Below are 27,717 nucleotides of genomic sequence, written 5' to 3'. Positions count from 1 at the left end.
TTTTAATAATTTTATTATTTGTATTTGTTCGACAAAATAATTCGGTAATGGATTTAATATCAATGATAAAATTTGTTGCGTTTTAATTTCATTCATTAAGTATAAGTTATTAAAACAATTAATTAAACATTTGATTAATGATAAATATTTCGTCGGTTCTTTTTCTATTGCAATTTGCGTTATATATTCGAAAAAATTGTTCGGAATTTTATTGTTGTTAATAAAAACCGAACATAACTTGATAATTGAGACTTGAATTATCGATGGAAATGTTACGTCAAATATTAAAAATCGTTCTAATTCATTTAATTCTATGATATTATAATGATTTAATGTAACTATTAAGTCAATAATTTCGGATTTATGTGAAATAGTTATCGAATTTGTTGTCCAAAGTTTAGTAATTATGTCAAATAATTCTTTGAATTTGTTTTCTTGGATATTAAATAAATTTGTTTCATTTCGTTTGACATTTAAATTGATGATTTCAATCGAAAGTGAAATTTGATTGGAATCAGATGAATTTAATGCCTCAATTAAACGAATATATACAATATCAAAATTAAAAAATTCAGTTTTTGGATATATTGAAAGAAATTGTTTGAGGAATTTAAGATTAGATTTCTTGACAACAACCGGAAATAAGACTTTGGAGTCTTTACAACACATTAAAACAACTGCATGTGATAACGGTGAGTCAACTAAAAATTCTATGATTGAAATTATGGAATTAATTGATAATTCATCTCGAAATAAAATCCATATATCATCACTAAGACTTTCGTGTAACTCTGGGTGTGAACTAATAAGCATACAATAGAAGTTTTCAATGTATTCGGACCGTTCATTTGGTGGAATAGTTAATAAACAATTAACAAAAAAATTAAAAAGTATAGAAAGAGAGCTGGTTTCAAAGTAAGAATCATTGGTTAACTTTTGGTATGTTTCAAATAATGATTTTGGAGAAAAAGCAATTAATAAAGATGATAAATGATTCAGAAATAATTCCGTTAAGTGTTTTAACTTAAGGTTTTGGTGGCACACTGGTAAAACATGTTTTATTATTGCTTGTAATAAAGAAGGAATGAAATTACTATTATTTAAATCAAAATTTTTCACTTTTAATAACTTTGTAAGTTGAGCAAAAATGGCTTCAATTTCCGATGTGTTTCCAGTGCTTACTGCGTCTTGAATTGCCTTTTCAAAACCATCGCTTTTTATTCCCATTTCCGGTGCAACTTTTTGATTATCTATTCAAAACGCTGGAACCGCCAAATGATTATTTTGTTTATTGAAAATATGGAAATAATTGAAAATTTCCTTTCAATTGATTACACAAAATTTCTGTGTGTATATGTCTAAAGAACTTTAAGTTGGAAGCAAATGATTCTTAAACCAGCTGAACAAGTATTAATTGCTTACCAACATATATTGGACATTGACATTTCTCAATGCGGCGAGATAGGACGTTCGATTCCTATTCCAACTTTTGATGCAGACTTAATTACAAAACTTTGTGAACAAGCAAAAGAACAACTCGTAGAAACTCCAATTGTAATGCATGTTCAGGCGCCAATATATGTAATTGGAGATATCCATGGAAACATTTTTGATTTAATTAGAATTTTGGTCCATGCTCTTCCTCCTCCACGATCAAGACTTTTATTTCTTGGAGATTATGTAGATAGAGGAGAGTATAGTGTTGAAGTTGTAACTCTTTTATTTGCTCTAATGTGTAAGTATCCAAATTATGTTTATGTCTTACGTGGAAATCACGAGTTCTATTCAATGAATACATCATATGGATTTTTAGATGAAGTCAAAAATCAGTACAAATCAAAAGCATTATTTGAGGTTTTTAATGATACATTCCAATATCTCCCACTTGTTGCCATTATAAACAATGAAATATTCTGTGTTCATGGTGGCATATCACCATCACTTACCAGCCTAAGCCAAATTGAGAAAATTAAGCGTCCATTGTCAGAATATGATGTTGAATATGTCTGTGATTTTGTCTGGAGCGATCCAAGCTATGACACGCAAGGCTACAACATTTCTAGTCGTGGTCTAGGTGTTCAGTTTGGTGTTAAAGCCCTTACTGATTTTCTCAATAATCTCAATATGACAAAAATCATCCGAGCCCATCAATGTGTCCAACCAGGTGTCACCAAATTTGGTGGTGATTTACTTCATACTGTTTTTTCTTGTAGTAATTATGCTGATTCTCTCGGAAATCGATGTGGCTTAATCTTTGTCAAGCCAACCTTGCAACTTCAGCTGTTCTCCCTTCCTCCCCTCGAACAAATCCCTCGCTCAGAGGCTAACACCAAAAGATGCCAGCCTGTCGAGGAGCAGGAGATGATGGCAAACAACGCATTGTCGTTGAACGTTAAGCTCTTTGAGCTTCAATCGAAGAGAAACACGAAGACGAAATTGCATGTTCCAAGGCCTTCTGAACCAGTGAACAAATTATCAAAATCTGATAAAATGTTTAGCGTTCAAAGAACAAATACACCTTCGCCCCCACCAAAGACAAAGTTGCCGCCTTTAAATAGATCGAAGTCATGCGAAATGAAAATGAAGGCGTGAATGATATAGTTTTTGTTTAAGTATTAATAAAAGTGTTTTTACTTCTGTTTGGATATTGTACAAAAGTGTTCAATGAGATTCGATTTTAATATGCGAAACAATAAAAATATTTATAGTTATTTAGATTTGTTTGTGCTAAATTAGCAAGAGAAATATTATATAATATTAAATTTACTTAATCTTTTCTTTGTTTCCCACATTATGATTTGAAATTCTCTGTTTCAAATAAAAAGAATTTAAATGAAATTTATTTATTGTATATTAAATCTGTTAACATTTTAATCAAACTCATGATAAATCATCTAGATGGTAAACAAAAAAATTTATATTATGCACATTATTATTATTCTTGGAAGCTTTAAAATGAATATTAAAATTTTTTATATGTTTTTGTTAATATGAAATTTTTTAGAATATTTCTTAAAAAATATTTTATAAAAACGATTAACCTAATTTTATACTTTTATTTACTAAAAACTTTTTGATTTATATATGAACATTTAAATTGTCTTCTTTGAAATCCTTTGCAAATGGATCTTCATCAATACTGTTTCCCGAATATTCAATTGAAAAATTATTTGTTTCATTTTCGTTTTCTTCATAATAATTCGGTTCTTCTTCACTTTTATTCCGATTGTTTCTAATACGAATTATTATTATAACAAGTAATGAAACATTAATAATTACTGCAATCAAAACTCCAACACTAATATAAATATATGTATTATCTTCATTAAATGTTTCGTTATTTTAATAAACAAAATTAAAATGTGAAATATTTTGTATAAATTATAACTGTGTAATCATAATATATAACTGACGTTAGAATATATACATACGTTGAATTGATTTTCGTAATAATAAATGAATTTAAATATGAAGCATAAATACTTAATGACTTTGTGTATGATAAAATATGTGTAACAAAAAATGAATATGTGAAATTTATGTAAGATGTAAATGGATCAGTAAATATTTTAGATGAGAAATATGTGCTTGAATAACTTTGTGCAAATATATTTGATTTAGAATATGTATTTGACTTCGTATATGTATTTGAATTAGAAAATGAATTACTTTGTTAGTGTTGCAGGTATACATTCATCAATTATTTCTTTGGTTATGTTTAACTCTCCAAATGTTTCATTTTGTTATGATTTATTTACCATAACAAGTGTTGCAAATATATCACTAAAGCATATGCCTTTAACAATTGGAGAAGTTTCGCCATAAAAATAAATACATTTCAATGAAGTACAACCTGAAAACGCATAATCTCCGATGTATATTTCACATTTTCTCCAATGATAATTGTTTCTAATTATGTACAATATGAAAAAACCGCCGTTTGAATATCTGTAACAGAGTTTGGAATTATAAAACTTGTAAATGCACAGTTTGAGAATGCCGAATCTTTTATAATATTTACATTACTTCCAAATGAAATTGATAATAAATCAGTGCATGAAAAATGCATTTGATTCTATTGAAGTTACTGAATCAGCAGTTTTGAATGTTTCACTGTTATTTCCAATTGGATAAACAATAAGTTTTGTAATTTCTTTATCATATAAAACCCCATCATTTTCATAATTAGAGAGATGCGAATTTTCATTGGAAACTTTTATGAATTGAAGACTGCTACAGTAAATGAATGGATTTATTGATATTGAAACTGTACTTGAAATTGTAACATATTTAAGCATAACGCAATTTTGAAACATCAGCGATCCAATTGCTTGAACACCTTCATCAAAAGTTACAGTTTCAAGACCAGTACAACCATTGAATACATTTGACTCAACTGTTGTAAGAGGACTTTTAATTGTTAAATTTTTTAGTGAAGTACAATATTGAAATGCATATGATCCAAGATTTGTTATGCCTTCTCCAAATGAAACTTCTTCTAAACTAACACAATATTGAAATGCATTAGATTCAATTATAGTGACTGAGTCAGCAATCGAAGCAGTAGTCAATGACATCCATTGAAAAAAAGCTTTCTCTGGAATTTCAGTTATTCCATTTGAAATGACAAGATACTTTGTATTACTTTGATAATCATTTGTAAATTCACTTGAATCTGTTATAGTTAATGTGAAAGTTTCTTCATTAAATGTTTGTATCGCACAAGAAAAAAAGAAAACAAATATCATTAAAATAAATTTAATATTTGTTTTTTCTTTTATCAGGTGATTTTTTGGTATAAATATTGATGAAAAATAAATTACTTTGATCAAAAATATAAAAATCAAAGAAAATATAAAAGAATATAAATTTAAATTATTTAGTAAAGAGATAAAAATTAGGAACAAAAATGAAAAGAAAGAAGAAAAATATTTGTTCAATTGCTTGAAATAAATAAGTAATTTTTGATAAATAAAACTTTTATTAGAATAAAAGTTATGTAACTTATGAAAATATGAATCATTAAAAATTAAGTAGCCTTTGTTAAAAAAGTAAATTTTTAAGAAACTATTAAGCCAAATAAGATGACTTACAAAAAATCTATTTAAAAGGTTGTACATGATTTGTAAATATAAAATTTTTCATATTTTAGATAATATTTGAAAGCATATGTTGAGATATAAAAATTACCTATAAATGCTTGTGTGATTGATAAATTTCTCAACATTGAAATACGAATTAAAAAAGCGGGATGTGATGAGAACGTTTATAAAAAAACCGTAAAAAATAAACGTTTTCTGGTTTTCAAATATTCATTTATAAGCGCAATATCAAATAGTATTATCATGTATACTGTTTTCTCTTATACATACACACTCAAAATATATTAATTGAGAGATAAAAACTTTAAAAAATTATCAAAGATTGTTTTATAATTAATCAGATAATCAATACTTATTTGATGCATTAAATAATCGTTTATTCAGCATCCTCTTATAGGATTGAAATTGAAATTTAAGCTGTGGAATTACACTATTGCAATGATAAAATTAATAAACGTTCTTCTTTTAAACGTCTATTTTTTTGATGGAAAATGACGATTGGAAAACACGTCTCAAAGCATATGAAGATATTCTTCAACTAATGTCTGATCCATCCCCAGAACTTTTAGATCAGCTATCGGCAGAATTACCAAATTATTTAGCTGATGAAAATTCAAATTGTCAAAGAACTGCATTATTAATATGTGAAAAATATTTAAAATTTTCACCACCGACAGCCATCATAGTTAAAATTTCTAACACTATACTTCAAAAAGGCTTACTTACAAATCCTCAAACATCTGATGTTTCAAAAAATTTCATGATCCAATGTCTTCAAAAAGAGCGTCAAACTATTGTTGAACAATTATTTACTGACATTGAATCCAAATCCGATGAGTTCATCAAAATTGTATTTTCAATAATTGTTTCTCATCTAGCCACTCTTACATCCAAAGACTCTGAATATATATCATATATTATTGACAGCATCAAACCTCTACAGAACTGTGATGATCCACAAATACGAAATGAAGTTTCTTCTGTCATTGCATCTGCGAAATTAGTTTCTGGTTCTGACCTAGACACAGCTTCCACTCCCAAAACTCTTTCACCTCGTCCTAAAACAGATTTCAAGCCACGTTGGGTTGATCTTTTAAATAACCCTAATTGGAAAGATCGTAAATCCGGCTATGAAGAACTCCTTTCGTCAATCAATGAGAATTCACAACTTCAATTCATTGAGCATAACTTTCTTGTTCCAGCAACAACAGAGAAAAACGTTCAATGCGAAACGGTCGCCATTCAAATCATTGAAAAACTCGCTATCGTCTTCAAGAATCAACTTATGCGGAAATTACGAGAATACATTACACCAATCATTAATGCATTATCACAAAAGCGTCAAAGTCGCCAAAAGATATTACAAAGTGCATTTGATTCTGTTGCACTTAATGTTGTTGCATCACCATATGAACCACCATTTGTTGAACATTTATTAAAAATGATGAATTCGACATCAATACGTTTAAAAGAAGAAAGTATTTTATTTATAAATCGTTGCCAAGTCACGCCGATTTCTCAGCCAATAATTGATGCACTTAACACTTTAACTTCAGATCCTAATTCATCAATTCGAGAATTAGCTTCGAATACACTTTCAAAATTCAATTTGAAGGCGGAAGCGACCGTTAACAACTCAAACGAACCCCCTCAAGACGATAGGCCAAAAGTGACAGCTCGAGCTAGATCACCTGATATTAATCGAAGAAATATTAGAAGACATACTACAATCTTAAATACAAAGACATTATTTGAAAACTGGATTGATCCTAATACATATCAATTATTAATATCAGGACAATGGGCATCTGTTACAAAAGGCTTAGATTCATTAAAGAAGCAATTTGAACAAAATCCAATACAAAATTATGTAATAATTATTTGGTTATGTTCATATTTTACTGGGAAATTATTTACACCAAAAGTCATGACGAAACTTATGCAATTACTTATATACTTTATAAAATATGATAAAGAATCAATTAATAATGAAACTATAACATATGCAACGCAATTCTCTTTAGATAATATAACAGAAAAGAAATTCGAATTATTAATTTTTGAAATTCTTGACTTGTTAACAGAAATTAATTCACCGCAAAATGTATTCCAAATATTATATACACAAATCACAGCCAAAAATCCTGCGTTACCATTACATATCTCATTATATTTCCAACATTATTTAACCAAATACAAAAAACTTGACACGTCATTAAACGTCAATGAATTAATATCACAAATCAAAATCCTTTCAGGGCATAATGATTCAGTCATACGTAAGATATCTAATGATTGTTTAGATATACTTAACAACAACAATGAAAATAGTAATAACAATAAAACTAAAGCAATAAGGAAAAATTCGCCATCAAAAATAACAATTCAACAAACTACAGAAAGTAAAACATCTCGAATACGTTCCGAGATACCAATTGCACGAAACAGGCCAATGACACCACAAAAGCCATTTATAAACAACAACATAATGAACGATAGTAAATCATTAATTCCAAATCGATTAATTATACCATTAACAAAAACGACATCGAATTTTGAAGTACGTAAAGCGCTCGATGAAATCGAAGTCATATTAAACAAACAACTCGAGAAGATTGGTCCATCGACAGTATCATCGACAGAATTTACCGAATTATTTCAGAAGCTTCGTCAATGGTTTAAAGATTCTAATGCATCAATTGTATTATCTATTACGCATTTAATTGGATTATGTTTTAAGCTCATTAAAAAAGAAGAAATATTAAACATATCAAATGATTTCTTAGTCGACACATGTTTGCTATTAAATTTCACGCAAAAAGGTATTCCTTCAGCGACAATAAATGTATTAATACAATTAGATTCGATTCATCCGACATTTGTATCCGATGTATTAATTCAAGCGTTTAGTAAATTGAACATCGATGGAAAGAAAGCAGCAATAAATTTATTAAATAATTTGAAGTTCGAAATGAATATAACAAAATTCACTTCGTTAATAATCAATTTCTTAATTGATAAATCAGATACGTATAAAGAATCAGGGAAATCATTAATAGAAAAATTTATGTTATTAAATGGCGCAAAAGAAACAATACAAAAAGAAGCAGAACAATTTCCGCCTGCACAAAAGAATTTGTTACTTTCGAGACTTTCTTTGTTTATAAAAAATGATACATTCTTAAAAGTGATACCACAACAAAGTGAAAAAGATAAAAGAGAAGAAAATATTGATCCGTTTATATCGTTAAATATTATAAATTCGGAGGTGAAAATCGATACATTTAAAGAAATACTTAAGAAGAATTTGGATATTTACTTTAATAATTCAAATGAATTAATTTCAAATGATATGAAAATAATTTCAAAAAATTACGAAAAATTCACTGATTTATCGAAAAGTGACTTTTTACATTTTTATTTTGTTTTGGATTTGATATTTTTTTGGTGTTCTTTTCAAATATTACAATTTAAAACTAAAGAAGAATTTAATTTAATGATTATGTTCTTGAATACGATACTAAATGAATTACAAAACAAAAAAAGAAATTTATCTGATTTCGAATTATGTATAATATTACCAACAATTTTCGAATGTTCTGGTAGAAATAAAGATGAATGGAAACAAATTTGTTTACAATTTATTAAAGTTTCAATTCCTAATGATTTATTAACTGTTTTAACAAAAATTTTGTCGAAAACAAATTCGATTTATATAATAATTTCGACGTATGAAATGTTAACTAAAATTATGCCAAGCGTTGAAGTTTCAAAGCATTTTGACGAATTGAAAAAAATAACAAATAAATTAACGGTTTTTGCCTCAGACGATAAACAAAAGAACAAGGCACTTTTTGATGTATGCACAAAATTCAATGCGTTACTCGAAAAGTACTCCTCACCTCAAAATAAAAATTCAAAAGCACTTCCTCCTTTAGCTAATCCTTCAAATAGAAGACAATCTTCTAATATACCAGCGCCTTCACCACCACAACAAAATCAAGTATTAACACCACTTCAACCTAAATCCACAAAATCGAAATCTAAAATGAATCCAATTATTGACCAAATTATTGAGTCGCCACAAATCCAAATGTACAAATGGATTAGTGATCTTCTAAATAACGATATCCATTTGCTTCTTCAGCCACTAAAATTAATTTCGAATCAACTTAAGAATGACATTAATGTTTTTAAGCCGCACATCGATACTCTCTTAGTGGCACTCATCCGAACTCTTCATATACAACTTTCGCTTACTCCATTGCCAACTCGCGTATGCAAATATGCCGCGTTTTGCATGCTGACAATTCTCGGCGAAAGTGAAGCACATAATAAAATGCGTAATGAGTACGTTGAACAAGTCATTTTCGATATTGTTACTTGCAATTCAATGTCTCAAACACAGCCTAATGAACAAGTTCTTGTTCAAGTACTTAATGCTATTGTCATCAAACTAATCGATGACTTTAGAGTTATATCTTTTAATGTGATTGTTCGGATTTTTTGTGATTGTGATAATGTGAATGATGGAATATATAAAAATGTTTTGAGATACTTTGAGAATTGTATAGAAATGACATCAAAGAATTCGGACTTTGATGAGGTTATTGAGGTTGTTAATGTCATTGATGAATTAATTGTAAAAAATTCGATGCAAATGGAAATGAAAAATAAAGTATTGAAAATTGTGTCGAAATTTTTGGGCGAAATAGGAAACAAATTCAAAAATGAGTTTGGAAAAAAGGATGTGAATGAAAAATTGGATGGGAAAACATTGGAAATGTTAAATGGTAAAAATTAAATATAAAATATATGCGTGTTTTAGATAAGTAAAATAATATATAGAATAATTTTATAATAATTTTTAAAAGATAATAAAAATATTTATAACTACGTTTCAAGAACATAAGCAATTTCTATGTAAATGAAAATATTTTATTTTTTGAGTTTAATCTTGAAATCAAATTTTATCCATTTGCAAAAATATGTTTTAATCAAGTAAAATAGTTTTACATGTAATCATTTTTATGGTTCTTATTCAAAAAAATTGCTTATATATTATTTGTTCCAGCAGAATTCTGGAAGAATGATGTATAATAAATAAAGTACAGAAAATTTGAATGTATAATTTTTCCCGCCGATCATCATTCATTGATAAGGTAAGTTGCACAATTCAAAAAAATTTGAATATTAGTATTAAACATCACCCTGTTGTGGTTGCCATTGTAAAAATCTGATAATTTGGTTATATCTGATTCAGAAAAAAGCTTACTATTTTCGGTTGTTCACACTATAATTTAGCTCATTTTTGTAACAATGTGTGACATATACTAACGATGTGCTGTGTATAGGTGGGTCATGTATATTGGATGATAAAATGAAGATTCAATTTTTTTGTTCGATATTATCATACTTCTAATATTCGTTGAGGATTTATTTATATATACCATTCAATCATGGATTTGGAAGTGCTAGTAGAAATTCAAGTTAAAACTTTTTTTGTAATACTCTAATATTTATTCAATTTAAATTGATACAGTAAATTATAAAAAACAAATAAAACATAATATCGTATATTATGTACTTACATTTCATAATATTTATATGTGTATTATCAGTATAATACATCCAGCATTACTGTTCCGATGATAACTGTATCATCATATAATTGAGAACAAAACAGGTAATTGAATTCAATTATCGTCAAAAACTTTTCTGAGACAGAATAGAAATAATTGAGATGTCAGAGAAGGAAAAAAAGATCACTTCATTTTTTACAATGTTCTTCCCTGATCCTCCACCTCCACATCATCCACCTGGCCCTGGCCCACAGCCACCTCATCATCCACCTCCACATCATCATGGACTTGAAATTCCATCATACCTTTGGTAAACAGCTCCATTGGCTTATTTTAATTTTTTAACATTTTCTGTAATAACACCTATAAAACACTCAGATGATATCATTATTATACATTAAGAGTGATCATTAATCAAATTGATCATTATCATTTCTCATGAAATATTTCAATTTACCTATTGAGCGAGAGTTGTTCAAGTATTTGATGGATGCGCATATTAATCAATTTAAACAATAATACTTTTATTTATATATAATACTTTTTTGTATCGAGACTATTTAATTCCTTATGTATCCATTTGCTATTATTATTCCTATTAACATATCTAGCATAATATTATGAGCATAATAATAATTTTTTATAAAAAAAAATACATAGTCATTAAGATCTGAAGAGAAAGTAAACATTATATTATACCTAGTAATCCATGAACCATTTGGTTTAAATGTAGAATTGACTCACATCGGAATTCGTTTGTAGATGACCGGATGTTAGTTCCGATAATTACTATCTTTGTTGTATTGTAAGAACAAACAGTCGAAGCATTGAAATATCGACAATTGATAGGTTGATAAACTTTTTGAATTCATTCAAATGCATTTGAATATTGAATGCACATCGAATAATTGAGATGTCAGAGAAGGAAAAAAAGATCACTTCATTTTTTACAATGTTCTTCCCTGATCCTCCACCTCCACATCATCCACCTGGCCCTGGCCCACAGCCACCTCATCATCCACCTCCACATCATCATTGTTTGCCTGGTCCACCACCTCCACATCATCCACCTGGTCCAGGTCCACAACCACCTCATCATCCACCTCCACATCATCATCGCTTACCTGGTCCTCCACCTCCACATCATCCACCTGGTCCAGGTCCACAACCACCTCATCATCCACCTCCACATCATCATGGACTTGAAATTCCATCATACCTTTGGTAAACAGCTCCATTGGTTAATTTTGTTTCTTTTTTGTTTTTTCCTTATGTAACACATACTAATTATATAATTTGCAAATAGTAACCTTTCTTTACATTCTAAATATTGTGAGAAATTCTGATTCTCTGATCATTCCAAATGAAACACTTAATTTACAGTTCTTATTATCCTTCACAGAATAAATATTTTAATTTTAAATTTAATCATTTTATTAATGTGTACAAATTCATTCTTTAGTATCAATCTTCCAGACGGGCACCGGTATATTCATTCTTTCGATGAACTTACAAATTATATCCTTCACGTGCTCCGGGTTATCCTCGTGAAGGCAATGATGTGTTCCGTTTACTATTTCAAGTTGGAATTTTCCCGACATATGTCCGATGATGAATGCTTTATCCATGTTATTTATGTTAGGAAGGATAAGGACTTTGTACGTAGGCGCTTTGATGAAGCTTTCAGCAAAGCCTTTGAACCACCCAACCCAATATGGTTCTGATGGCATAAGATCTGTGATCCATCGATACTTCCCATCCTCACATTTACGCACGCGGCCGGCACCAGAGACAGCAGCGCTCTTAGGATTGGCCATTTCACCCGACATGGAGAAATATCGGATTGCATCATTTACGGTCTTGAAGGATTTAGGTCGTGAATTTAATATACGTTGCATGCCTGGCATGGCAGTGAGAGCCGTCCCTTCAATGGTGTCGATAACAAAAAGACCGATTGGCTTTAAAGTATATGATGCTTTTGTTGCAATGGATCCTCCAAGAGAATGACCTAGAAGCAAAAGCTTTTTGCCTTGTTCTTTATATGGTTTACCAATTTCAATTATATCTTCAACTAAATTATCTAATGATAAATCTTTTGAAGAATCACCAGGAGTTTCACCATGACATTTTAAATCAGGCGAAACAATTTTGCATGTGTCGTGAAGAAGTGGTGCAATTAAACTAAACGAAAGTCCGCTATGACCAGCTCCATGAACGCAAAGTAAAACAAAGTCTGATTCAACATTTGTTGAGTACACATTAAATTTTCCTCGAGGAGTGTCTATCATTTCCTTGGAATCCCAGTACGTTTGCCAAGGAGTAAAATCTTCTTGCTTCGTATGCATTTCCAATAATTATATGTTAAAAAATTGACATACTGTGTGATTTTAAGAAAAAGTTCAATCGTTCAGTTACTTTTGGGGTGGCTTTATAATCTGAAAATGAGCACACGAAAGTTATCGGATCATCAATAAAAGCAATTGTCTAACTTTATAATATCATGAAATTTGGGAAAATAATAAACTTTATGTTCAAGCATAAATTTCGAACATTGATCCGAATCGAAAATTACTGTATAAACTATTTAAAACGTTCAATGTGTCATATCAAAATTATATAAACTTATGAATTATCATAACCACATTTTTCCTCCTATTCAAAGTAACATCAAACCGAAATTTTTGAACAGTGTGAATTCAAAATTTTCGTGCAAAATAATCGTTTTACGCTCGGGGTTCAATGTTTTTTCTCCTAATTTTAGTGCGCTCTTTTGATACATTTATTACTGGTTATGGAACAACACTTACCAAAGATAGTGAAGGCTGGTTTACATTCCCAAGCGGTCATGAAGTTGCTTATACATCAGAAAAGATTGAATGTAATCCAGGTGATTCAATATTAATTACTGTAGAAACCATTTCAGATAATAACGGATATATTTCTGCAGGAGTTGCACCATGGAAATCAGATGGTAATGTTAATGGTTGGGTAGTTGGTCTTAAATATACCTTAGGTGATTTAACAGTCCAACAACTCACAACATATTGTGTTATCCCAAAAGACACTGTTAGTTTTTCACCTAGTATAGTTTTTTACGGGTCACAACTTAAATTTCGCAGTATGAATTATCAAATTCTCGATCATTATGATTTACCCGAAACCACAAATGTTGTTTTAGAGAACACTAAGCTTAAAGTTAATTTTGATAATTTAAATATTACAGTTTTAGATAAAATCACATCACGCGAATGGACACAAGTTCTACCAGAAGAAGAATACACTGTAATTGTAGGCAACACCATATCAACCAGCACGTATTTATTTACTTTATTTAAGGAGGGAGAACTTTATTATATAAATTTCACATTAAATGATGACACATTAACATATACGATAAATTGCGATGAAAGTTCAACCAAAGAAATCCCAAAATATCCATATGCATTTATAAGTAAAATCGGCGATAAGTTTATAATCCCATATGGCGAAGGATTTTCGTATCCTTCAAATCAAGGAACAATTAAAACTGACATTGGTTCAATTAATGGACTGTGGTTTGGGATGTGGGAATTATCGATGCCATTTATCGGACTTACAGATGATAAATCATCAATGATAATATTATATGATACACCTTATGATGGAGAGTCACGAACATCGACATATTCATTAACTAATACATATTCACTTTGGCATTATTTCTCATTAGTCAAAGGGAAATTTTCATACAAAAGACAAATTCGTTATATCTTTATACAAGGTAATCATGTACAAATCGCAAAGCGTTATCGCGAAGTTGCTAAATCGAAAGGATTATTAAAAACGTTTAAAGAGAAAGTAAAAGAAAACCCAAACATTGATAAGTTAATTGGATCAGTAAATGTTTGGTTAACAGGTTATTGGGATCTTAGTCTTAAAAACAAAGATATTTATCATGAAATGCAATCGCTAGGGATCCAAAAAATATTATCATCATCAACGATTGATAATGAAGTCAATTGGATAAATGAGAACATGAAAGATATAATAACAAGTCGATATGATAATTATCAAGATCAATATGATCCTGAATGGTTAGAAAAAGGTTATGTAAGTGATTTAGGGCATTCATTACCAGGCGCTTATCCAAACGATTTATTAATTGATGAAAATGGTGATTATAAAAGTTCTTGGACAACAACGAATTTATCAAATCCTAATCAACAAATCCCTTTACCAGTTTTATGTGATAAACAAGCAATACCTTATGCGAAGCAACGCTTAAATGAAGAAAAAACAAATGATGTTAATTATCAATGTCGTTTTATAGATACTACAATGGCTACAGAATATCGTGAATGTTATCATGCAAATCATTTAATGACAAAAATCGAATCAAAAGATGCACGTGTAGAATTATTAAAATATTTTCATGACGAAGAGAAGATAATTATTGGTACTGAAGATGGAAGAGATGTAGCTATACCTTATTGTGATTATTTCGAAGGAATTTTGACGCCTGTTCGATTTAGACCACCATTAAATCAATTATGGGAACATTATGATCAAGCATTGGATTATATATTAGAAAACACCGTCAATGAAAACGTGAGAATTCCTTTATTCGAATTGGTTTATCATGATTGCGTTATATCTTATTGGCATTGGAATGATCATAATTCAAAGGTTACTTCGATTTGGGATAAAAAGAATTTGTTTAATGTTTTGTACGGATTGCCGTCAATGTTCGTTTTGGATCAATCGTTTTGGAATAATAACAAAAACAAATTCGTGGAAACATATAATATGACTTTTAAAGGCGCATACGAAAGTGGTTACCACGAAATGACTGATCATGTCTATCTGACGGAAGATATGAAAGTGCAACAAACAAAATTCGAAAATGGTTTAAATATTATCGTTAACTTCGGTGCCGAAAATTTTGTTTATAATGGAATGACAATTAGTGCACAAGGTTATGTCCTGTTTTATGATGATCAAGAAATAGAAAATACTTCGGAAATTGAAGAAGATAATACTTCTGATGTTAAAGAGGATAATCCTTCGGGTGTTGATGACGATGACGACAATGATAATGAAGGAAACAGCGGAATGAAAAGTTGGGAAATTGCAGTGATTGTTGTGGTTGTGGTAGTAGTCTTAATTGTTGGCGGCGTTGTTGGGTTCTTTGTTTATAGGAAGACAAGAAAGGACATAGGAAGTGAAGACGAACCTGATATATAAATAAATTATTGTTAGTTTAGGAAAATATTAAATATAGAATGAATGAGAAAGTATTATATGAATTTTTATTAAAATATACATAGAAAAGATTAATGTTATAACGTACAAATATGTTAATTCTTCATGAAGAATTGGAAAGTAAGAAAGTTCAAATTGTGATTTGATTTTTTAGTTGTTTGTTTTCTTCAAGAAGATTATCAATTAATTCTAAGATATTTAGGTATTTCCCGTTGTTGCTTTTGTGGTACACTGGATCTGTTTGAACAGTTTTTGGTATTTTAGCTATTTTTGGCGTGATGCAATGTGAAGATTTTTCTTGTCTTGGCGTTTGTTTACATGTACACTTTGCTGTTCGTATGTTTGGGCTTTTTCGTGGGGATAATTGTTTTTGTTTTAATTCAAGGATTTCTTCTTGAAGCTTTTGATTTTCTTCAATTAATTGAGAAAGATATTGATACTTTTCTTTTTTAGTGGGAGAAAATTTTGAAGTATTCATTGTATGATTACTTTTCCCAAGCTTCTTTACTGGGTTCATTAATTCTATTTCATCAGAATAATCATAATATGAAGAAGTTGTTTCTATATTAGCTTTTGATGTTCTGTCCGAATTTTTTTGTTGCGCTTTATTTAAGATGGGTGTTTCCTTTTGCTTTATTTCTTCCATTTGTTTTTCTGGATTCAAAATAAATTATTGAAAAAGTGAAAAAGCGCGCGGTTATTTGAGATCTTTGTTTACTCAGCATAGCCCTGTTCTAAATTCATAATTACCAGCATTTGCAACGTACTTCAAACCCTTGAAAGACTTATAAGTAACTCCTTCAACTTCAAGTCTGTCCACAGTGAATCCAGATGGTGCAATACCAACTGTATTGAACTTAGCCTGCACAATTGGGAAGCGGCCGGCAAGATCGAAGCCTGTTTGTGTAGAAGCGCTACCAGTGAGGGTTATTTGATCCTTTCCATGAAATGCTCCAATTGTCCAAGTAGCTTCTCTTGTAGCGCTATCATATGAAGCACGACCAATCTGCGGAGCGAACGAAGGAACTGTGACGCCATCTGGAAGGTCGAAGCTTACCTCGAGATTGTTAATTACTTTTGGAAGATTCTTATCTGGCCTAAGAATAATTTCAAAGGAAACACTTCCTCTGCTCCAAGTGAACTTTGGTATGATGAAAATTGGAAGATTTACTTGGGTTGCAGTAACACGATATTTCATAAGAGTAAATTGGTTGTTGGGTGGAATGAATGTGATGGTTTTAGAATCAGAATAATTGTTTTCTACGCAACGATGGAAAGAAACATCTTCATAATGTGTATTTGACTTTAAATACAATTTGCATGTTGGTGTTCCTGAAAGTCTGCTTGTAGCATCAATGGTTCCTCTGATGTGACAGAAATCCATACGTCCATGTTCAGAGACGGAAACATCGATTGTTTCAATTACATCAATTAATATTTCATTTGTAGTTCTCTTGACGTTACATTCACGCCATGGTTTATCAAGATCAATTTGAAGCCTCTCTCCTTTGGAATAATCAGAGGTTTGTCTCGTTAATAAAGTATGAATCAAATTCCCTTCATCGAAAAGTGGATAACCAAAATCAACAGCAAAGTCAAGGATTCGATAAACCTCAGGATATTCATCCTTGACTGAGAATTCAGTAACACCATTCTTCAGTTGTGTTTGAAGAAGTTTTCCAATGTATTGAAGTACTGAAACGCCAAATAAAGCAAATTCATCACCTTCGCAAACGCCGACAATCCAAATGTCGCCTCTTGGAAGAAGTAAAATTGATAAATCACCATTTTGGATTATTCCAGGAACAACTTTTGTATGATCCTTAATTGCTATGCAAGCAGCATCTATATCACTTCTTTTGATTTTTTCACGGTACTGTTTTTCGATGAGAATGACGCCTTCTTTGTTGACCAAAAAAACAGCAGAGATCATTGGAACTTTAACCGATGCTTTATCGTTTTAACCGTTGGTGTTGTTTACATTTGATTTTTCTTGACTTTACATTTAATTTTTTTTTCTATGTTCTTAAAAAAAACTTCTGTCTAATAAAATGATACTACATAAAAATTTTTTCTGATTTGTATTTTGTAAATGAATAAAAATTGTTTAAATCATTAAATAAGATTAATATTAAAATATCTACATTTTTCTTGAGTTATGTTTTGTTTACTTTATTTTGTAAAATATTCAATAATGTCATCGAAAAGTGAATAAAAAAATTTCTTTTTCTAAAAATTGAAATGAAATTATCCATAATCTTTTATGTAATCATGTTTATTTATTTTTAGTTATTATAACACTTAAGAAGCTAAGCATTTAATAATTGTTATGATTTTAAAAGAAAACAAGTCAATTCAAACTTTGATGTGCACTTTGATGTTCTAAATGATTTCATAATGGAAAACAGCAAATTTCGAATAAATGCAAATCCAATACGAAGCACACCAAAGGTTGAGCCATTTGACTTATTCGATCCAAATAAGAATGCGCCAATAAAGTTCAATTCGTATTTATTTCTTCAAACTAAAGACACTCCAAATTTCACAATCACAGATAACAAAATTTCAATGAGTGAATCACCAATCACAAGTAAATACCAGCTACAGCACATATTTACATTCACCAAAATCTATGAACAATCTGATAATAACATATTCCAAATGATATCCAATGAAACAGACAAAAATTTATATATTTTATATGATGACAACAACAATGATTACGCCAATTCCTTTATAAATTATTTCCCAAACAGTTTATTTTCCATATTTAAAATCGCAAACGATGAATTATTCGACGTAACAAATGATAAACAATATAAAGGGAATCAAAAAGAGATAAAAAGCGATGAAATCGAATTCGGACTGATACCAAAAGACAAAACTTTATTAGTAACGAGTCGAAGCGCAAACAAAAAAATAATTTTTTTGGATATAAAATCAAATTTCTCCATTTTGCATTCGATAATTACAAAAAGTAAAACGAAAACAAACAAATTCATCAAAAGTTTCATTCCGAATTTAAATGTTTTGGTGTTGTCAGTTATCCATAACGAATTAAATGTTTCGATTTTATCAAAAATTTGCCCAAAACCAAAATCTGTTATAATACCGAAAAACGAAAACATTGGAAACGATTCGTTAAATGACGTTTTAAGTATTGTCAATGATTCGTATTCGAATTCGCAAAAGAATCAAATGTTATTAGACCAAATGATCCAAAGTTATAACGATGAAATTACTGAACTATCGAACGAAAACGTAAAATTAAACGAAAACTTAATGAAAACAAAGCAGAAATTTTTGGAAATTAACGAAATATATATCAAAAACATCGAAATGAAAGAAGAGTTATGTCGCAAGAAGACTCTAATGGAAGAACTGATTACAAAGTCTATAAACTTCACCAGACATCTGAAGAATAATTACCAGCATTTCTCATACACAGTAAAGAGCATCGAGGACCAAATGAAGGAACTGTTGGACCTGTTCGGAAGTTCGTTGGAGGTGAAGGAGAACTTTAAGAAGGAAATAAAGCAAATCGAATGCGAATTCGAAGAGCTGAAATCCGAAATTCTGAACTTTATTCAGAGCGAAGCCGTTAAATGAGCAACAAACGCATTTCGAAAAAGTTATTCGCAGCTGTGAAAGGAAATCACTGGAAGACATTTCGTGTCGACTCTGGTTCGATATGAGGAGAAAATTTCGCTGCGAATTATGGACATTGTGCTTATGTTCAGTTCCATTCGGTCCATTTGGTGAGTGGCGTTCATTGACATCGAAAGAACGGGAAAATGTGCAGCAGTTAACTGCTCTGTCGTCATCCAACGATTTATGTTGTGCCAACTGGTGAATTGCAGCAAAACTACAAACGCGTTACTCTTTAATATCAGCGAAAGTTCTTACTGAACGTCACAAATGTATTGTGTTATCTACTGGTGATAGTCTCGTACAAGTTGCATCGCAAACTATAGATTCTATAGTTGCATCGCAAGCTATAGATGGTATGACAACAATACAATCTGTGATTCAGCCAATGGTAGCATTATGGGGTAAGGCAAGAGAAGTATCCATGTTACCTGGCGGTGGTTTTTGTGCACATGTTACCAAAGTACATATCAGCAAAGCCTACTGCTCAAGATGCAGAAGATGGAAAAAAGAATTTGGACGTAAAAACAGCTGTTTTTCCATCTAATAAATGCGGGTGATAAAATGCCCATTCACTTTCCGAGAGCAGAAAATGACATTTAATTAAAGCATCAAAGTTTGATGTATAAAATCTATGTAAACAACACAAATTAAAGTGAAGTGAATTCACTTCATTCGAAATATATATCAGCAAAAAGAATTTATTTGTTTATTCGAACGATGTTTGCGAAGTGAAATAAAGTCAATTCTCAGCCTCCATCAAAAAGTGTTATTTGACTTTCTGAAATAAAATAAAAATAACTTTTTACATCATTGGCTTTACTTTGAATTAGATTTTAAAAATATAAAATTTTGTTTATATTTGATATATTTGAAAAATTATGAGAAATCACCATATATCAGATGAGCTATATGCATTCGGAATCTGACGTAGTTACGGTTTGCACGGATTGATAACGGTCAATCAAAAAATGAAAATAAAACAAATAATATATTTATTATCATTGGAATTGTAGTTGCAGTAATTATCGTTATAGTTGTTATTACCATAATTATTATTCGCTTTAAACAAAAGAATAAAGAAAATAGTACAGAATCAGAAGTGGAATTAGAAAACAAAGACGAAGTAAATCATTATTCGGGAATTGTTTCCTTGAGTAACATAGATGAAGACCCATTCGCAGATGATTTCATTGAAGATAATAACAAATTATTTCTTTAAGTAATTTTTACCCAATAAATAATAAATATTAAGTTTAAATATACTTTTTAAGTTGTTGTTTTTGAATAATAATTGAATGCATTTTTACTTGGTGTTTGTGAAAAAAAATTTATTTTCGCTATAAATTAATTTGTTACAAACTTAAATTAGTATGCTATCATGAAAAATATGAATATCTAAACAGTGTTTTGATATTATATTAAAAAATACTACAAATTATGTGCATATAAATTGTGACTTTATTTTAATTCAAAAACATTTTAAAAAGAGGTTATGGTGTCTGAAAAATTATTCTATGTTTGAATAACTTTGAAATGATCAAATTGGTAAAAAATATCAGAAAGAAAGATATGCCGAACATTTACAGCTCCTTTCATCTGAATTAAGTGGGATATATTGCAATTCTTTCAAGAAGCACCTTAACGTCTTTATTTAAAACCGTTTTGAATTTGTTCGTAACCGTTTGTAATTGAATATATTATGATAGAACTTTTTGTTAGAGAAAAGATGGATTTTGCTTCAAATTTTCATAAAAACCGATATAAAAAATTTTGTTGGGTTAATTAATTGTTTACTCTTGTGGTGTGTCTTCTTGTGTCCATAGTGAAACATTATCACGAAGGAGTTGGAGAATCATTGTTGCTTCAGAGTATGAGTTATCAGTATTGTCATCAACAATTTGGCTGCATTCGTTGTAGGTCTTTTGGGCAAGTTCAATAGCAACTTGCTTTTGGCCAATGATTTCGTAAAGGAAAACGGAGTAGTTAAGAATAAGTCCAAGTGATGTTGGCCTTGATGGTGGGATTTCATTCTTAGCGATTTCAAGGGCGTTTTCGTAGCATTCCTTAGCCTTGTTAGCTGGTTCTTCCTTTTCAGCTTCTGGCTTGGATTCGCAAACATAACGGTAATAGTCGGCCTTAAGCTTTTCGTAGAAAACACGTGCTTCTGGTGTGTTGGCAGCTGGAAGGAGCTTTTGGTCAACAAGGGCAATAACTTCACTGCAGTACTTCTCAAGTTCTTCGAGGATTGTCTTCTTGTATGCTTGAAGTTGCTCAACACGTGCAGTGTTTCCACGGCTTTCTTCATGATCAATGATAGCAGCAATCATACGGAGACCATTACGGCGGGATCCAACAATGTTCTTGTAGGCAACAGAAAGGAGATTACGTTCATCGGCGTTTAAGTTGGGATCAAGGTTGATGACGGTCTTCATAGCATCGACCATTTCCTGGTGGCGTTCAGTTTGATCGAGGATTTGGGCCATAAAGAGGGTAACTTCACGTTCGGAGGACATTTAAAAGTGAAATGTCAGCATCCCACTTTTTGATAAAAAAATCCGTGGCTCATCATAAGGCGGTTATGGCTTGAAAAAGGTGTTATAAATGGAACTTTTTCTATAGTAAAATTGTCATCGTTGGGAGAATCGAAGGACAATTTAGAGATTCCATCTATAAAATTATTGGTGTTATATTTTACGAGTTTAATAGTGGTCCAAATAATTCAAAAAAATTTAGAATTATAATTTAAATTTCATTCTCTTTTTTATAGTCATACCAAATGTTGGTTTGTATCAGTGTTTTTCATTGGAAATAGAACAAAATGGGCAGGGTGCTACAAACGATAGGAATAGGAGATATGTCACTTTTAGAGCAGATATCCACTTTGCAAATGAAGCAATAAAATAAAACAATCACAGTAAAAAAAATTGAAGACACACATGATCATAAAAATATCGTTTACACATCTCCACTTAAGAGCTTTTTCGAGTTTTGAGATCATTAAATTAGAGACCGTTTGCGTTGGGGGTACTTTTTCATATCAAATATCCCTTTATGTATATCATATGAGATTTATCAAAAAGTTCAGACGTTCAATAGTTTATATTGGGTTACTGATAAAACTTTTTGAGTATCATCGATCGGATGGTGTGACCAAAAATAACCGTTGCATAAATTTGAAATTCACTAGACTTTAATCGTCATTCTGATTTTTCTTTTGACCGTTTATTTGAACAAAAGTTAAATTCGGTTATTTGAATGCTGTTCAAAGTTTGGCATTTTTTGGTATTAAAAAAAATGGAAAAGAAGAAAACCAACTATTTTATTGGAATTGATTTTGGTGAGAAATACTCTTCTGTTGCAATCTATAAAGGTTCTGGACCTGAAATATTGAAAGGAAACAGTGATGATTATGCGATTCCATCATATGTCTTTTTTACTGATGATGAAATAGTTGAAGGAGAAATAGCAAAAGATCTATCGAAAGATAATCCAGGAAACGCTATTTATGATTCCAAATTTATGCTTGGACGAAAGTTTGATGATCCTGTTTTTCAAGAGAGAATGAAGAAATGGCCATTCAAAGTTATCAGTTCTATAAATGGAGAACCATTTATTGAAGTTAAGTTCCAAAATAAGAATCAGTATTTCTCACCAGAAGACATTACTTCCCTTATTCTAAAACGCTTAAAAAAAATGGCAGACGAATATCTAAGCACAAATATCGAGAATGTTATGATAGCTGTACCAGCCGATTGGCGTTATGATTATCGTAGAATAGGCATCACTAGAAGCGCGGCACAAAAAGTAGGTTTAAATGCTGTGAATTTTGTGTATGATCCAATTGCTGTAGCCATTGCATATAAAATTAAAGAAAAATATAAAACCGGAAGTGTTGCCCTTGTCTTTGACTTTGGTGGAAATGCTCTTAAAGCTTCTCTTTTACAACTTTCAGATGGTGATCTCGATTTCGAAATTTTATCTTCAGTACGCAAGGATATTGGAGGTGAAGATTTTGATAATAACCTATCTGAATACATTGCAAATATTTTCAACGATAAAAGAAATATAGATCTTCATCAAAATTATCGATCAATGTTCTTGTTAAATTCTGAATGCGAAAAAACTAAAAAGATCCTATCAAATAAGCAAGATGCGATACTGGCTAAAGCTCAAATAATCAATAATCTGGATTTGAAACAAAAAATAAAAAGGAGAGAATTCGAAAAGTTGAACTCGTCACTTTTTGATAAAATATTGGAACCTGTTTACGATGCTCTTACAGAAGCATGCCTCAAGTCAGAAGATATTGATGTTGTTCTTCTAGCTGGCGGCACTTCGAAGATTCCAAAGGTAGGTGAAATCTTAGGAAACACCTTCAAAGGAAAAGTTATTTCGAACGGTATAGATCCTGAACAAGCAATTGTTTTTGGTGCAGTAATGCGAGCAAAAGATCTCTTTGAAGAGAAACCAAAGAATAATGATGATGATGATGTACCATTTGTCAAAGAGCCAACTAATCAGTTGAAACATTCAATTGGAGTCAAAACAGGGAAATCAAAAATGAATTTCATATTTAGAAAAGGACAAGAATTGCCTGCAAATTCTAAGCCATTTAGATATAGAGCAATGGCTATAAACCAAACACGATTACGCTACAAAATTTATATAGGTGAGAACCAAGACACAAACAAAAATGAATATATTGGAGAGTTCATAGTTGACGTTAATGCAACCGAAGGAGAAAAAGTTATGATTGAGGCAAGATTTGAAGTTGATGAAAATGGAACAATTACTGTTGTTACAACCGACCCAAGCGGACAAAAATCTAAAACAACCATAAAATCGGAAAAGCTTTTCAATTGAGATCTTAATTGTCCAATTGGACAATGATGTGTTGTACAAACTTATACTAATAAATCATACTTTAGCTTACAGGAGCATCTGTAGCTTGTTTTGTTTAGTGCAATTTTTCTTCGATTTTTGGAAATTTGTTAAATTTTTTTTTGCTTGATTTTGGAAGCAGAAGGAAAGCTTGTTCATCAAATGGTGTAGTGAAGCTAAATATTTGTAAAAATAGAATAGTTTGACGAGTTTGTAAATAATTTTTTCGATTTTAAAAAAAGACAAAAAAACTTATCTAATGTTTTAGCAAAGGCACTTATACTTTCACATTGTTGCTCCTTTACGTGAATAATTTTGGAACTTATAATGCCAAAATCAATTTTATCCGAAATTTCATTGAAAGAGACTTTTCATTTTCCACTGAAATAAAAAAGCAAAAATATAGGATGCCTTTTAGGAGTGGTTGTTTTAAGAACATTTCCAAATTTGAAAAGTCTGTTGACCAATTTCAAAGTAAATGAAATTTTTTGATTCATAAGTAACAGATGTTCCAAACGATCTTCCAACAACGACGTGCCAGGTTGGTTCAAACTTCTTATCTAATTCATTCTTTATGAATTCGGCCATATCTTTTTGAAGTCTAAAACGTCTTACAGCCTGAGTGGCGATACTAATAACTTCATTCTTCATCTCATCAGACATGTCAATGGTCTTTATTACGACGCGCTTGTTGTTAGACATTCGCAGAAAATCGAAATGGAAATCGGTTTATGTTATGTGAAAAACATTTCCAATTCAAAAGTGCCACTTGTGAAGCTGTTCATATATACTTTTACATTTTAATTTTTGAAGGACAGGTGGAGCAAACATTATCTTTGAAACATATGAAAAGATATTCACTTTAAAAATATGGCTAAATGTGAGATGATGATATAAAATCTTACAAATCATAATTAATCAATCAAAAAATTAATCTTTATGTAATAATCAAATAGAATGGCCTTTGGTGGCCTGGCATATAACACACTTATTTTTGATTTAAAATTAATAAATTTATTGTGTAAAACAATTTTTTTGTCAAGCTTGACTTTCAAGCATCCAAAATTGAATTCGACGGCCTTTTCTTCTCAAAAAGTCACACTTTGAAATAAAAAAGGAATAAACGATTAAAAATGTTATATAAAAAGTGGCATTACACAAACAATCCAAATAAACTAGTGAATATTTGGATTATGTAAAGTGTCGTATTCACTCCATGTCGTCATCGTGATTCCTCCTTGTAAAACCTTGCTTAATGTTTCTTCAAGTAGAGGTCCAATTTAGAGAACATTGATTTAATGATTTTCCAATAGAAAAGAATTTTTGACGGTTCCAATCTGATTTTCTCGATGGCTTCAAATGAGCTCCTATGAGCACCAAATTGTTGTTGAACCTAATGTGACCACACCTAGATTTCATTAGTCACTAGAAAATTTTTTATTAAACGGTTTATTGATGTAATTTTGTTGGAATTTACCATCCATATGTAAGTGGTGTTGAAATTTGGTTGTTATCATCGCTTTTATCATCTTTGCCACAGCAAACATACTTGAACACAAATATTATACCAACAAGCAATATGAAGAATACAACACCTAAGCAAATTCCAATGATAAGGATTGTGCTATTGTAGAATGTTTCAATTGCACTCTTGCATGAGGTGTTTCCAACGGTTGCATTGTCCCATGATTTACAGTTAAAGCCAGCCTGAATAATGTTAATGAAATCTTGGTTACCACTGTCGAACTGTGATTTAACCGCATCATAGAGAACGCCCTTGCAAGCAAGAACAAATATAGCCATTGCGCCAACTATCAAAGCATAAAATATGTAAATTATTGCGAGCAAAGATCTTGCGCATTTTTTGCCTTTGACTGATGCATAAATGCCGAATATGAAAACAAGAATTGAGATACATAAGGCTACAATAACGACAATTAATAAGGTTTGTGAAATATCATCTAATTTTGTCTTAATGAAGTACAAGCAAGCTGCAAAGAGAGCAATTGTGGAACCAATTGTAATTAATGTAAGGATTGTGAAACCGAATCCACGGATAAATTTCTTACAAGAACAACCCATTTAAATGAACAACCCCCATCACGATCTCAAAAAGTAATTATCGGTGCATTTTTACTTAAAACTCAAATATTACATTTAATGATGGATTTATGAATAAATAATTAAAAAATATAAGCAAACATATTATTTTATGCATGTTTATATAAATTATTTTTTGAGATTCGATGATATTATTGGAAAATTTGTGTTTAGAGTCCAGATCATTTTTCGGGGTTTAAAACCTCCGGTCACAAACGATCAGTCGGTTTTGACAAATGCCCAAAGTTTTCTAAAGAATATTTTGTCTTAAATTTTTGCGTAGTAAACATTCGTTACTAAGAAAATACGATAGAACTTTTTGGGAAATATTCAATGTAATTTGATCGTTATTTCGGATGGAAACTCAGGAACAGGCAAAACCTGCTTTCGAAAATAAATTTAAAGTTTTGCAGGCACAAGAAATTATTAAGGCTCAGCTTGTTGAAAGTTTATCAAAACAGACTTATTCTCCTGAATCAGCATCTCAAACAACGAGAGAAATTGTGGAAGCAATAAAGGCTAAGCTTAAAGAAGTGTTACCACCTCAATACAAATTAATTGTTCAAGTTTTGCTTGGAGAACAAAAAGGACAAGGAATTGCTATGGGATTTCGAGGCTTTTGGGATAATGACACAGACAACTTTGCAAGAGAAACGTTTTCGAACGATTCAATATTTGCTGTCGGGATTGCTTATGCTATGTATTCATATTGATGACAAGTAATTAAAATTTACAGATTTCATTGTTTAAGGTCATATTCCCATTTTTTAAAATTGCACAAAAGCGTTATGATATAATAAAAATATTTTCAATTAAATGATTCTAAAAAAAATTTGAGTTTTGTTATACCTCATATATTTTTTGGAGATTTATTTCAATGTTTTGCAGAAAGCAGAAAAAACAAATTACATGTAGAATAAATATAATCAAAATTAATCATGTCGAATTAAATATATTGCTCCTTTGAAGAATGAAACATGAACTTCAAACTTATTTTTAAAACTCGCCATAGATATAAAATTAAATTATAATGGCACAATACATATTAAAAAATTATATTCTAACGATAATGAAACCCAAAATTATGAAAAAAATTATCTCTCAAAGGGGTATTGAAAAAATTAAGTAAATTTGATAACTTGGCACACAAACCTAGCAGA

At 30.5% G+C, this 27,717-nt stretch overlaps 10 protein-coding genes across 10 annotated transcripts; 6 read left to right on the top strand and 4 right to left on the bottom strand.

Annotated features, from left to right (window-relative positions):
* Window positions 1-1,383: 1,383 nt before the first annotated feature.
* On the top strand, window positions 1,384-2,592 carry GO595_004140 (Ser/Thr protein phosphatase; the record flags this gene model as incomplete). The annotated part of the gene is made up of 1 exon (XM_067917239.1): window positions 1,384-2,592. One exon carries the CDS (start codon window positions 1,384-1,386, stop codon window positions 2,590-2,592), a length of 1,209 nt encoding a protein of 402 aa, XP_067775678.1.
* A 2,994-nt stretch (window positions 2,593-5,586) lies between these two features.
* On the top strand, window positions 5,587-9,906 carry GO595_004139 (uncharacterized protein; the record flags this gene model as incomplete). The annotated part of the gene is made up of 2 exons (XM_067917238.1): window positions 5,587-7,897; window positions 9,080-9,906. 2 exons carry the CDS (start codon window positions 5,587-5,589, stop codon window positions 9,904-9,906), a joined length of 3,138 nt encoding a protein of 1,045 aa, XP_067775677.1.
* A 1,730-nt stretch (window positions 9,907-11,636) lies between these two features.
* On the top strand, window positions 11,637-11,912 carry GO595_004138 (uncharacterized protein; the record flags this gene model as incomplete). The annotated part of the gene is made up of 1 exon (XM_067917237.1): window positions 11,637-11,912. One exon carries the CDS (start codon window positions 11,637-11,639, stop codon window positions 11,910-11,912), a length of 276 nt encoding a protein of 91 aa, XP_067775676.1.
* A 223-nt stretch (window positions 11,913-12,135) lies between these two features.
* GO595_004137 (Clan SC, family S33, methylesterase-like serine peptidase) lies at window positions 12,136-13,029 on the bottom strand (the record flags this gene model as incomplete). The annotated part of the gene is made up of 1 exon (XM_067917236.1): window positions 12,136-13,029. One exon carries the CDS (start codon window positions 13,027-13,029, stop codon window positions 12,136-12,138), a length of 894 nt encoding a protein of 297 aa, XP_067775675.1.
* A 394-nt stretch (window positions 13,030-13,423) lies between these two features.
* GO595_004136 (Carbohydrate binding domain-containing protein) lies at window positions 13,424-15,907 on the top strand (the record flags this gene model as incomplete). The annotated part of the gene is made up of 1 exon (XM_067917235.1): window positions 13,424-15,907. The coding sequence occupies one exon, from the start codon at window positions 13,424-13,426 to the stop codon at window positions 15,905-15,907; it is 2,484 nt and encodes an 827-aa protein (XP_067775674.1).
* Window positions 15,908-16,643: 736 nt separating this feature from the next.
* Window positions 16,644-17,858, bottom strand: GO595_004135 (AP-3 complex subunit mu-2; the record flags this gene model as incomplete). Its single annotated transcript, XM_067917233.1, has 1 exon — window positions 16,644-17,858. The coding sequence occupies one exon, from the start codon at window positions 17,856-17,858 to the stop codon at window positions 16,644-16,646; it is 1,215 nt and encodes a 404-aa protein (XP_067775673.1).
* A 3,508-nt stretch (window positions 17,859-21,366) lies between these two features.
* GO595_004134 (14-3-3 protein) lies at window positions 21,367-22,089 on the bottom strand (the record flags this gene model as incomplete). The annotated part of the gene is made up of 1 exon (XM_067917232.1): window positions 21,367-22,089. The coding sequence occupies one exon, from the start codon at window positions 22,087-22,089 to the stop codon at window positions 21,367-21,369; it is 723 nt and encodes a 240-aa protein (XP_067775672.1).
* Window positions 22,090-22,870: 781 nt separating this feature from the next.
* Window positions 22,871-24,439, top strand: GO595_004133 (heat shock 70 kDa protein; the record flags this gene model as incomplete). The annotated part of the gene is made up of 1 exon (XM_067917231.1): window positions 22,871-24,439. The coding sequence occupies one exon, from the start codon at window positions 22,871-22,873 to the stop codon at window positions 24,437-24,439; it is 1,569 nt and encodes a 522-aa protein (XP_067775671.1).
* A 1,491-nt stretch (window positions 24,440-25,930) lies between these two features.
* GO595_004132 (Tetraspanin family protein) lies at window positions 25,931-26,539 on the bottom strand (the record flags this gene model as incomplete). The annotated part of the gene is made up of 1 exon (XM_067917230.1): window positions 25,931-26,539. One exon carries the CDS (start codon window positions 26,537-26,539, stop codon window positions 25,931-25,933), a length of 609 nt encoding a protein of 202 aa, XP_067775670.1.
* Window positions 26,540-26,913: 374 nt separating this feature from the next.
* Window positions 26,914-27,270, top strand: GO595_004131 (tctex1 domain-containing protein 2; the record flags this gene model as incomplete). The annotated part of the gene is made up of 1 exon (XM_067917229.1): window positions 26,914-27,270. One exon carries the CDS (start codon window positions 26,914-26,916, stop codon window positions 27,268-27,270), a length of 357 nt encoding a protein of 118 aa, XP_067775669.1.
* Between the last annotated feature and the right edge of the window lie 447 nt (window positions 27,271-27,717).

This window comes from Histomonas meleagridis, assembly GCF_020186115.1.
Source record: "Histomonas meleagridis strain 2922-C6/04-10x chromosome Unknown contig_25, whole genome shotgun sequence".
NCBI classification, from domain to species: Eukaryota; Parabasalia; order Tritrichomonadida; family Dientamoebidae; genus Histomonas; species Histomonas meleagridis.
The sequence above is the reverse complement of the archived record's forward strand: the minus strand, read 5'-3'. Positions and strand labels throughout refer to the sequence as shown.